The sequence below is a fragment of the Kryptolebias marmoratus genome, linkage group LG10, assembly GCF_001649575.2.
Source record: "Kryptolebias marmoratus isolate JLee-2015 linkage group LG10, ASM164957v2, whole genome shotgun sequence".
NCBI classification, from domain to species: Eukaryota; Metazoa; Chordata; class Actinopteri; order Cyprinodontiformes; family Rivulidae; genus Kryptolebias; species Kryptolebias marmoratus.
Window position 1 is genome coordinate 1,673,203 of NC_051439.1, and position 12,074 is coordinate 1,685,276.

Sequence of the window (12,074 nt, forward strand, 5' to 3'; positions counted from 1 at the left end):
CTGGCAGCTGCATCTCTAACATCCTTCTACCAATATACCCACTGTCCCTCCTCTGCACATGTCCAAACCATGTCAGTCTGACCTCTCTAACTTTATCACCAGGTTGTTCAACCTGTGCTGTACCTCTGATGACCTCATTCCTAATCCTATCCACCTTCAGTTCTGTCTCCTGTCTTTTTGTCAGTCCCACTGTCTCCAAACCATACAACATGGCTGCTCTCACCACTGTCTGTAAATCTTTCCTTTGACCTTTGCTGCCAACCTTTTTGTCACAAATCACTCCTGAAACTTTTCTCCATCTAGTTCATTCTGCCTGGACTCTTCTTCACCTCTTTACCACAGTCCGTTTTCCTGGACAGTGGACCCTAAGTACTTGAAGTCGTGCACCTTTGAGTCTCACTGTTCCACCTGCCTCCCTCTCATTCACACACATGTACTCTGCTTTGCTACGACTGACTTCCTTGTCTGTCAAGTATATACCTCCACCTGTCCAAGTTCTCTTCCACCTGTCCCCTGTTGTCATCACGGATCACAATGTCATCTGCAAACATTATAGTCCACAGAGATTCCTGCCTGACCTCATCTGTTAGTGTGTCCATCACCAGAGCAAACAAGAAGGGGCTCAGAGCCGATCCTTGATGCAGTCCCACCTCCACTTTGAAGCTATCTGTCACTCCTTCAGCTGACCTCACCACTGTCCTGCTGTCCTCATACATGTCCTGCTGTCCTCACCACTGTCCTGCTGTCCTCATACATGTCCTGTACCAGTCTAACATACTTCTCTGCAACTCCAGATTCCTCACTCAACACCACAGCTCCTCCATCAGCACCCTGTCATATGCTTTTTCTAAATCCACAAAAACACAATGAAGTACTTTCTGACCCTCTCTGTACTTCTCCATCAGCATGCTTAAAGCAAAACTGCCATGCTCTTTCATGGCACAAGTCCACACTGCTGCTCACAAATAGTCACCTCTTGTCTAAGTCTAACTTCCTTGTGTGGGTGCCCGGACCACGTCCTACAGTTGTGGGCTCCTGCCGGGTGGTCTATGGCTCCTGGGGTTTGGCTGGGCTTGGCTAGCGTCCCGAGGGCTGCGCTGGGCTCCGCTGAGCTCCGATGGGCGTCCCCTCCCTCTAGACCTCTCAGGGGGTTGGCCCTAGCTGTAAAGCCTGAAATCTCCAGCGGATAACAGCTGTCCTACTCCGTGCAACAATCGCAGCATCCAGAGCATTTCTTCCACTGCGCCTCTCTTCCTGAAGTCTCAGGAGAATCCCCATAAGTTTAAAAAACAGCAACAACACAGGGCCAACGCTGTCCATAGCTATTCCGTTGTTTATACAACTTGCGCCAAGTTTTCATAGACCAAAAATGCCCTTTCACCTTGGTCCTTCTGGGTTCCAGCTGCCGCTGTGGACTGGTGCCTGCCCGGTGTGTTGGGGTTCTCCTGCTTGGCGCTGGGCGGTTTCTCTACTGGGGGCTGGTGTGGATTCCGAGCTGTTGTGGGGTCGGCTCCTGGGCTTAGCCAGCGCGGCGAACGTTGTGGCATGGCTATTCGGGTTTGTTAATTTCTGGTAGATACCATGTCAAACACTTCGGGCATCCCAGAGTCAGCGCCTTGAGCCAGCGGCTCGAACTGGTATGGCTCATTCCCGCTGAGCTCCACAAACCCTCCCTCATACTGTGGTGACAAGGGTGGTAAAAAATCCTCTACCTCGAAAGACTGTTCGGTGGCAAAACTACCTGCATCACTCTTGTCACTCACTCTCCATGTTTCACTATAAGACAAATTAAGCTAGCTGTTATGTTCTGTCGTCCTGACAACACCCTGCTACCCCTCCGCTCATGGCCACACTCGGCCACGCCTCTAAGTGTCTCTTGGCTCCGCCCACATTGATGGAATTTTCAAAATCTGCCTGGAGGTGAGCTTAAGCTTTGACATGAGAATTAGTTTCACTTTAAAGTTTCTTTCAGCTTCAACTCAGTTATTGTCATATATATTGAGCTGAAATTTGGTGTGGCAGGAGGTGAGACAGAGCCTCATGGTGTACTCAATGCTAAACAAAAAAAATCAAGATGGCCACCAAAGCTAAGGGGATCAAAATTCAGACAAAAACGTGTGCGTGCTCTAACTCGGCAACCATGTAATGTAAGATCAAACTTCACAGCTAGAACACTCATGAGTCAGGGATCAATGCTAGAGATATTAAAGTCACAAGGTCAAAGGTCAAAGGTTGCAAGGATTGTCAAACTTCACAGCTGAACACCTCATGAGTTGAGGATCAATGTAACTGACGCTTACCTACCGTTTGTTTCATGTTGCTATGGCAACCCAGAAGTTGGCAAGTCACTGTTTTTTCCATATTCAAAACAGATACATTTCTTTGAGCAACATTGAATATTAGGGTATGTCTAATATTTGTAACATGTTCTTTAATCTTATTTAGGTTTATTTAAGTGAAATTGTTTTGTTTGAAACGCACAACAGCAAACTGGAAGCGTGACTGAAAATGAAATGAGCCAAACAGACAGAGACAGAGAACACGCAGTTGGAGATATGTTTAGAGGCTCCATCTTATTTCTGGAACTGGTTTTAACTGGCGAACACGGTAATACTGTTAATGATTGTAATTTATGTTAATTTTTTGTTAAGCTTTGTACGATGTAATACTGTGAAAGAGAGAGAAAAAAGAACTTAGTATTGTTTGTTTATTGAAGCTTATGCTTAATGTTGTGTTGTCGTGTTTTATAGTTTTCGCGGTGTTCCGTGGTTCTTGAGTGGAATAAAGAAATGGACATCAGTACGAAGTGTGGATTTTTGAGACTAGTGCAGTTAAAATCAGCCCTATTGATTTTACGGTCAAAGGTCAAGGCTACATGTGAAAGAAGGCTCTAACTCTGACACCGTGTAACGTAGGAAAGTCAAACTTAACAGCTGGACTCCCTATGGGTCAAGGAATAGCCCTTTGGAATTCAAGGTCACAAGAGCCCGAGTGCTCCAACTCTGCAACCCTGTACAGTAGGAAGGTCAAACTTAAAAAATGGACACCTCATGTGTCAAGGATCAACCCTACGGATTTCAAGGTCAAGGGTCAAATGTCAAGGTCTACAACTGTTTTTTGATGTCTATGATGCCTGTCGACAACTGATCAACTTTTGGAGTCATCCTCATTCAGTATAAACACACCAAGTGGTAGGCCCCTTCAAAGTTTCTTCAGGGACTTTTCTAGTTTTCTTTAAAAATGCTGTAGTGGCAGAGAACAGCTTGGTTTTAACCACCTTCTCAATCTAAAACAACAATAATGCTTTTGGTATACATTCGTCTAGCTTGACTGAATGGAAACATGAATTTTATTCAAGATTTAGATTGGTGCTTTCTGTAGGATTATGGTAGGGTGTACTATATATTGGAAGTATGGTTTGATTGATTTACCTGAGTGATGTACAGAGTATCTGTAAATCTTTTCAGGGGAACTGTAGAGTTTGGTAAGTTGAAGTGGAGAGCAGCCTGCTGCAACATCTGCTGGTTTCCACTCTCATGATGTTGACGATGGGAGGTGAAGTTACTGTTGTAGCTCCAGTCTTCTGGAATAGAAACCTTTGGTGTACCATAATAAAAAAAAACAAACAGACAAAAATATTTAAAAGCTTTTATTCAGCTCTGATGTATGAAAAAAATAAGTTACCTAAGTCCAAAATATTATTTCAAACAAAGTCTTTTCTTAATTATTTTACAAGTATTAAGTTACTTTAATAGCCACAAACCATAATAATTCTTGTTTTATCCTGTTTTGAGATGTATGCTTTGTGGATCTACTACACTAAATGTAATGTTTCATTCTAAGTGCTGTAATCTGACTCAAAGAACATATTATACAGTACTCTGTCTGAAATTCAAATGTTAACACTTAAGAAAGTAATACAGTTTTTGATTGTAAAACTTCAACTGAAATGAAACTGTTATGTCTATGTACCGGCTCCAGAGTGGAGAAGGAAGGCCAGGACTGGAAGCCATATTCAGAGGCAAAGCGGGTCCGAGGAAAAGTCCTCCAGTCCCAGCAATCCATGTTGTAGTTGTAGAAATGAACATCTCCGAAGTGAGGGTCATAAGGATTTGCTGCCACCCATCCCTCCTGCTCAGATTCTGCACCGTTAGTTGGACTGGAGACAAGAAACGGACGACTCTGGTCCTCCTGAGGTAGATAAAGTCCTTACAATACACAGTTACACTCATAGTTTTACTGGGGTTTACTTCAAAGATATTTTAAAATATAATTCTAACCTCTTGTACAATCTTCCTAATGTTGTTCACATAAAGCTTCACATAGTCTTTTATGTATGTAGGCTTCTGGGAAGCAGGGATGTTGAACCAGTTAGTTGCCAAAGCAGCTTCATTTTCATTGTTTCCACTCCAAACTATGATAGAGGGATGGGACTTGAGACGCTGCACCTGAAGGACAAAAATCAGACATAAAAAGAAAGAAAGAAAAACAGGAATTTAGGGTTTTAATGTTGAAAAATATATTTTCCACTATTTTGGTTGTCATTTTGAAAATCTTCTTAAAGCATAATGAACTAAGTTGGACAAACATTTATGGTCTTGTGTTTTATTGAGTATATTCCATTATTTTTCACCTTCAAAACTAACCTAACAGAAAACAATTATAGTGATTCCCCTCACCTGTTGGATGACCTCTTCCCTCACTGTCTGAATAAAGTCGTCCTCAGTGGGATACATAGCACAGGCAAACATGAAGTCCTGCCAAACCTAAAGACACACAGTTTAACACTGTGAGCAGCAATATGTTTATGAGTCATACTGGTATTACCCTATCAAAATCATACAGCTATAAAGCCTTCATTCCAAAAATTGCTCAACTATATCTCATTTTACTTAAGACTTGAACAAACCAACCTTGTTCTTCAGATAATATCTAGCAATGACAGTAAAAACGATCTCTAACTAAACCTAAAACTGACTAGTACAAACAAAAGCAAGATTCAATTACAAATCCTAAAATGACAGTGTAAACGAACTTAAAGATTCAGAGGGCAGGAAGCACTGCACTGACATGTACTTATGTATGGTTTAATTTAAGCAAGAAATTGCACAATTTCTTAGTTTCAACATTTGATGTTTACTTTTTTTGTGAATAAAACATGGGTTTATGAGATCTGCAAATTATTGCATTCTGCTTTATTTACATTTTACACAATGCCAACTTTTTAGAAATTGGGATTGTAGCTGGGAGTCATCCCCATCACATATGATCTGAGTGCTTAACAGACTGCACAAGATTTTTGTTCAAAACTTTATCATACAAGGTAGTTTTTGATATAACTTTAGTTTCACTCATCAATTTAATTAATAACTTATCATATAATTTATTTTCACTAATGTTTGTGGAACTATTTATTTTTTCTTCTTTTTCTAAAAAAGGCCAATAAATACAAATATATTTTGAATGTTTAACAAAGCAAAAATATTTAACTCTTACAGAAAATAGTTGTGTATGATTAGCTTCTTTCAGCAACAAATATCTGAATAATTATCCACAAAGCTGCCTGGGCTTTCTGAAATGTATTGAAATGAAACGGCTCCCAGCAAAAAATGCATGCAGTCACACTGAAAGACTTGGCCACATTATCATAAATATGATGGTAGCAGTTACCATGATCCCCAGCTCATCGCAGAGGTTGTAGAATAGATCCTGTTCATATACACCACCTCCCCAGACTCTGAGGGCGTTCATGTTAGCATCTACTGCCGACTGAAGCAAGTTCCTTAACCTGCCACAGACAACATAAAAATAAAAAATGAGAAAGCTTTAAAAAAGCACAGTAAAAATAAAATCATTAAAGTTTTTATTTATTTGAAGTTAGTATAAATACACTAAAGTGCAATAAAGTTTGGACATATTAGTTTTCTGGGGTTTTTTTTCCATACCTTTTTAATTATCTTTGCATACTTTGTGCCATTTTTGCCATTCATACATTGAAAGGTTTAGGTCAGGGGTCAGCAACCTTTAACACTTAAAGAGCCCAGTTTCCACAAAAGAGAAAACACTGGGAGCAGCAAATCTTTTTGACATCTAAAATAAAGATAACACTGCATATATTGTTGTTGTTTTTTTAACCTTTATGCTATGTATAAAAAAGTAGACTAGTGTGTTGCTTATGAAATTTTATTTATGCAAAGAAAGCATTGTGAAAAAAAACCCACTGAGTTCAAGGTCTCTTTCAAATGAAATAAGCTGAACTTAAAGTATCCATGCAGCAAACCAAAACTGCCGTAGGCCATAATCCTTTTATCATCTGTAAGCTACTGGAGGATATAGCAGAGCGTCAACCCTAAACTGAACAAAAAAACAAAACGTATTCTTTCACTGAACAATGTAAAATACATATTTGCAAAATATCTGATTAAAATATGTATTTTTGTAAGGCCAGAACTGGAAGCCATAGAAGCCTGAGAAGCTCTTTGTTTCTCAGGAATGTTTTCACCTCTTCCAGATGTGCGGCAAAGCGTTTCAGCACCTTGCCTCTGGACAACCACCGGACTTTGTTATGCAGCAGGAGATCAGAGTATGTGCTCTTCACCTTGTCCAGTAACTAATAGAACTGATAGTGATTCAAGCTTTTTTCATTATTTTATTGACAATATTCATTAACTATGTGCATTCTGGAGGAAATGTTTGTGTCTTGATGCAGGATGCAGTGAAACGTCAGCAGCTTTCTATCCAGGGACTTCTGCAGTAAGGCCAGAAAGCTCCTGTGTACTCCAGTCTTACTGAGTACCCCATCAGTAGGCACTGACACCAGGTGGGAGGTTTTTGATTTCTTTGACTCTTAAATAATCTAGGACAGCCTCACAGATGTCCTCCCCCTGTCTGGCCTTTTAATGGGATCAACTCAACCTGTTCTTGCTGTGGTCAAGCAGAGTTCACATTTCGGCAGAACAGCACTATTTCAATGTCACTTTTGTCTTTGGATTCATCACAGGCAACCGAGTATGCTGCAGCTGAGTCGATATCTTTAATTTGCTGTTTTGTGATATTTTCTGCCATTTTTATGGTAATGTATTTGATGGTATTCACAAAAGGAGTCATATCTCTGATTTTCTGCACAATTTCACTCATTTTTAAAGTTTGCAAAGAGATGTTCTGAAATGAATGAATGATTCTTTCATATATTCTTAATTTGTGAAAGGCTTCCTGTGCCTGACTATTTTCTGAGTGGCCACAAAACTAGCATATGTAGTTGAATTTGCAGACTTCATCCATATCTTGAATTGATTTTTGCTCAGATCATCTGTTCGCATCAGTTCCAAAATGGCTTATTTTCCTTTCATTTCCCTCCAGATATTGTTTAGCGAAGGCTGTGTTTGACCTTTTATTGTTGGCCAATTTCTCACCACATATTAAGCATATTGGTAAGCCAAGCCACTATCATCAGAGGAAAATGCACATTAATCTGCCCAGACATCGTTGTGTTCTATTGTCTTCAGATATTTTCCTTTTCTTATATTTATCGATGCCTACCCTATCTGGGCTCGAAAAGCTTGATGAATGCACAGCAGTTTGGCAGGGATATACTGGCTTATGTGACACAGATTTTGAGTAAAAAATAAACACATTGCATTTTAATGTTACAAGATCACAATAATCTTCAAATTTAGAACTATTTTTTTAAACTAATGAATAAAAAAAAAATCAACTTAAACAGAATACTCATTATTTATTTTCCAAAGCAACAGGGAACTGCAGCAGAAGCATGAAAAATCCTCACTGGTTTAGGTCATTCAGGAGATAGATGCTATGACTTTTGTTTTCTTTAACTTTTATACTTTCCAATATATTCACTTTTATTTAAAAACATTTTCCCATAGAAATACATTGAGATCTCTTAAATTCCCTGAAATCATCATTCTCTTTGAAATCTTCTTTAACATACTTGTTCTGTTGTCGTCTTCTTATGCTACTTTAGTTTGTTTTTGCTACCAATCTAAACTTTAAGCTTTTGGTTAGACTTTTGCTACTTTCAGCTTCCTGCCAGCCTTTTTATTTTTGCTTTCAGCCTTTTTCTACATTAAGCTTTGATCTAAAGTTTTACTATTTTGGCTTTTAGCTAGCAATTTGCTACTTTAGGCTTTTAGCAAACCTAGTGTTCTGCTTCTTTTAGCTTTAATAATTCAGTTTAAGCTTCTGCAGTAAATTTCATTCGGCACTCAGCATATACACTGCATTTTCACATATAATGCAGTTTTTCTAGTTAGTGATAGTATTCCCATCACTCAAAACAAGAGCGATGACTTTTAAGGAACAGTTTTTTCAAACAACTCACACAGCAGAATTTACTCTGTCTTGGAAGGAGTCGGCTGGGATCCAGTTGGAGCCTTTGAGGAATAATGATTTCTCATTTATGCGAAAATAAAAGCTCAACCCAGGAGATTCCATAACTGGCTCCTGGATCAGTTCCACAGTGCGGAAATACACCTGCAGGAAAGACTTGTTATCAATTAAAATGATTGAAAAAAAAAAAGATTTTATTTGAGGAGGACAAAAATCTGCAATGTAAAGTTAGAGAGAAAAAAGCTGGTTTAAGTAAGAAATCATTAAACATGTTACCTTAAAACAACTATTTCACTGTTTATTCTTTTACTGTAAATTTTTACATACAGAACTTTTGTCAAAATAAAGAAGAATTTTTGTTCTCATGGGCAGTAAATGCTTACCTTCGACTCTGAGCTCAGAAATAAAACTTTATCCTGAAATCCTTTAACAGTGAAATGGTAAAAAGGTTGACCACCATGTCCACTAGGCCACCAACGCTTTACCTTGCTACTCTGGATAAAGAAAAACGCAAACATTAAGAGGATTTTATATTGTTGACAGTAAGGTATGCTTCAATTTTAAAAGAATCTCTTTGTTCTACCCAGCAGCTGTACTAGAGTATTTCATGCACCTTGTTGATATGTAAGGTAAAGTTGTACTTTAACCTTCCCTGCAGAAATAGATTCTGGATGGTTTGCTTTGAATCCAGCTCTGATAAAGAGAGTTCCACTTGGCAACTGGTGGTCTGAACTGCATCAACAAGAAGCTCCACCTGCAGCCTCCACTGGGTGGAACTGTAGTCTGAAAAGACATGCAGGGGAATCATAATTAAAGTCAAAATAAAAACAAAACAAAGTAAGGGGAAAAAATAATAGTTATTTACAGAGGAAATATGTGGGGACAAATACACAAGTTCAAGTACTAGCTGCTGTTTTAACCTTTTACACAAAGGTAGAACTACAACTGTCCCACACCTTTCTGTGTTAAAGCTAAACTCTGTCACTACAAGCTACAAGAAAACACAAAACTTAAAAAAAAGATTCAAAATTCTAGATAACTCACTAGAAAAATTAGCTTCTTTTATTTGTTGAGCTATTGCATATTACACAGTTCTCTACTGCAGGAGATAAATAATGCAACACATTCTATCAGAGGAGAAATGTGCCAGAGGTCCTTTAGAATACTGCTTATGGCTGAAAGTATACTTTTTTTGTAGATATGTTAAAACAAGTCAGATCAAATGGAACATACTATAAAGAGGAAGAGAAGAAAGCTGGATAAGGTGCAAGACATCAAACGCATCCAGTCGAACATCTTTCCATATGCCCATAGTGGGAAACGAAGGTCCCCAGTCCCAGCTGAAGGAGCTCTGCTCCTACAGCAACAAAGATACTGTTTATGCAGATAAAGGTGTATGTTTGTCTATCTAAATATCTAAAATTGTCATCAAAATTATTGCTAATTTAAATAAATAAATATAATTGTACAGTCATTTAAAGGGGACCTATTATGCAAAATTCCATTTTTGCATGTTTTGGTACTTCCATTTGGTATCTACTGCTTTTAGAAACAGTCCATGTGGAAAGAAAAAACCCACCCAGCCATTTTTTGACAATAAGTAAATGTTGCAAAACGGCCTGTTACAAAAACCTTGGGATTGTTGCGTCACAATTTTTGTTACCTAGCAACCCTAAGCCGAGCCCAGCCCCTAACCTAGCAACCCAAGTGGAGCTCCACCCACTTCATTACAGGAAGATCATCACATTTCTTCTGTTGGTTTTACTGCTGAACACTGTCTGCTGGAAAGGGAAAATGTTCTGTTGTCAGCTGCAATATAGAACATGTATCCATGCATGTTCTCCCAGTCACAGAGAACAGAGCCGTGTGGCTTCATTTTATTGTTGATGGCTCTGTCCCCTTGATATTGCCAAAGAAAGTTGTAGTTTGGGAAAATCATTTCAGGAAGGAATCTTGTGTCTCCCGTTACATTACCCACAATATCTGCGCATTTACTGTCGGAATTGTAGTAAACTGAAATTGATAGTCTACATTAGCTACAGTGTGAAGGGAAAAGGTCGCATTTGAGCGGGAAAAAAAGGTCTGTGTGCTGATGTCAGCGGCTCGACTTCACATCTTGGCACACTGTGCCACACTCACACCTTGTGGCGCAGAGGTGGAAGCAAAGCAGAATCCTCAGAGTTTGAATTAATAATGATACAAATGTGTGTAGATCCGCAGAGTTTAATCCTTCAGTGAGTTTTTGGGATGTTGGGTGGGGGGCGTGGCCAACAGCAGCTTACCTGCATAATAGTGACGTAGCCCTAAAACTGCTTTTTCTAAAATGAACTCAAAACAGGCAGAACTGATCAGGTGAAATCTCAATATCTGAGAATGATTTTGTGTATTAAATGTAATGAACATGTCTTGTACAGCCCACAGTCCTATCCTGACTTGTTCAAGGAAGCATAATAGGTCCTCTTTAAAGGTCACAACTCATAAAACAACAAATTACACTAGGTAAAATAAGGTAAAAAATATTATCATTAAAAAAAAAATCTACTGCCTTATAGACTCACCAATGGTCTATTTGCCGAACCGTATTTGGATTTCAAGAATTTGTTTTGCTTTATGAAATTAAACATGCAGTTTAATGTTTCTTCAAATTCAAAATGATGGAATTACTAAAATGTAATTAGTAAAAATGTTCCTGCTTTTATTTATATTTTGTACAAAAGGGTATTTTGCTCTTACTTTTCGAATGAAATTGACATGACACTCCCCCTTCTGGACATCTGGAGGACACTCAGGGGGCACACTGTAGGAAGAATGAGCTTTCCTTCGCTCAGAGCTATAAAAGACTGGTGACAGCAAACTAACTTCCAGCACATTCTCACCATCCTTCAGCAGCTTCCTGACTGAGAAGTCCTACACATCAGAAACAGATTATTTTAAAGATGGTTCACGGACAAATGAAAAAATGCACACTGTGAACCTGTTTTTCACTAAACACACATATCTGCGAAACATGTTATCCGTCTTCCCGACAACAATCCCATTAAGTGAGATGGAGGCAGCAGTGTCCACACCGTCAAAAACAAGAAGCACCTTCTTCCTGACCCTGTGAATGCAGAGAACAAACAGGTGGGGTGCTCACATACAGCCAACTAAAACTTATCTTTAAAATAATCCACAGCAACATACTGACCTTATTTGGGAAGGCACAGTAAATGTAGTTGTGTACGTCCAATTATCAAGTGCAATCCATTGATATGATAAATCGTTAAACCTGAAATATGGGTCCTACAAAACAAATGTGACATTTTCAGCTCCAGATTGTTTCTACTTTCTAGATAAAGATTACTCAATAAATCTGAATAACCAAATTAAAAAAAGATATAAGCAGTGGTATGTAATACGCATTATTTATTTATGTCCATAGGATGTAGCGACACCAAGTAGATCTCTCTGTGGATACTTGACAATAAAAGTATTGCTTTTAGTTAAAGTGTAGAATTTAGTGCATAAAAGTCTAAAACTAACTTTTTTGGGGAAAGACTACTCTTTTAAATATATACTGTACCCCTTAACTTTTATTCAGTACGTTATAATAAAACAAAATTAAGAAATAATTTTCCCCTTTAATTACATCCACCTAGCAGGTTATGTTTTCGGTAGTGTCTGCCTATCCCTCTGTGCACAAGATTACTAAAAACGTTATGAATGAATTTTCATGAAATTTTCAG

General features: G+C 38.6%; 1 protein-coding gene across 2 annotated transcripts in view; it reads right to left on the minus strand.

Moving 5' to 3' along the window:
- Window positions 1–11,631, minus strand: part of manba (mannosidase, beta A, lysosomal) — a gene marked incomplete at its 5' end in the record, with an annotated part of 23,810 nt that extends 12,179 nt beyond the window's left edge. For both annotated transcript variants that reach the window (XM_025003112.2, XM_017442055.3), the window contains 12 exon segments: window positions 3,432–3,596; window positions 3,973–4,191; window positions 4,281–4,448; window positions 4,680–4,766; window positions 5,671–5,788; window positions 8,342–8,493; window positions 8,733–8,843; window positions 8,963–9,132; window positions 9,583–9,706; window positions 11,083–11,256; window positions 11,344–11,449; window positions 11,537–11,631. In XM_025003112.2, the coding sequence (XP_024858880.1) occupies window positions 3,432–3,596; window positions 3,973–4,191; window positions 4,281–4,448; window positions 4,680–4,766; window positions 5,671–5,788; window positions 8,342–8,493; window positions 8,733–8,843; window positions 8,963–9,132; window positions 9,583–9,706; window positions 11,083–11,256; window positions 11,344–11,449; window positions 11,537–11,631 (1,689 nt within the window).
- Window positions 11,632–12,074: the final 443 nt, after the last annotated feature.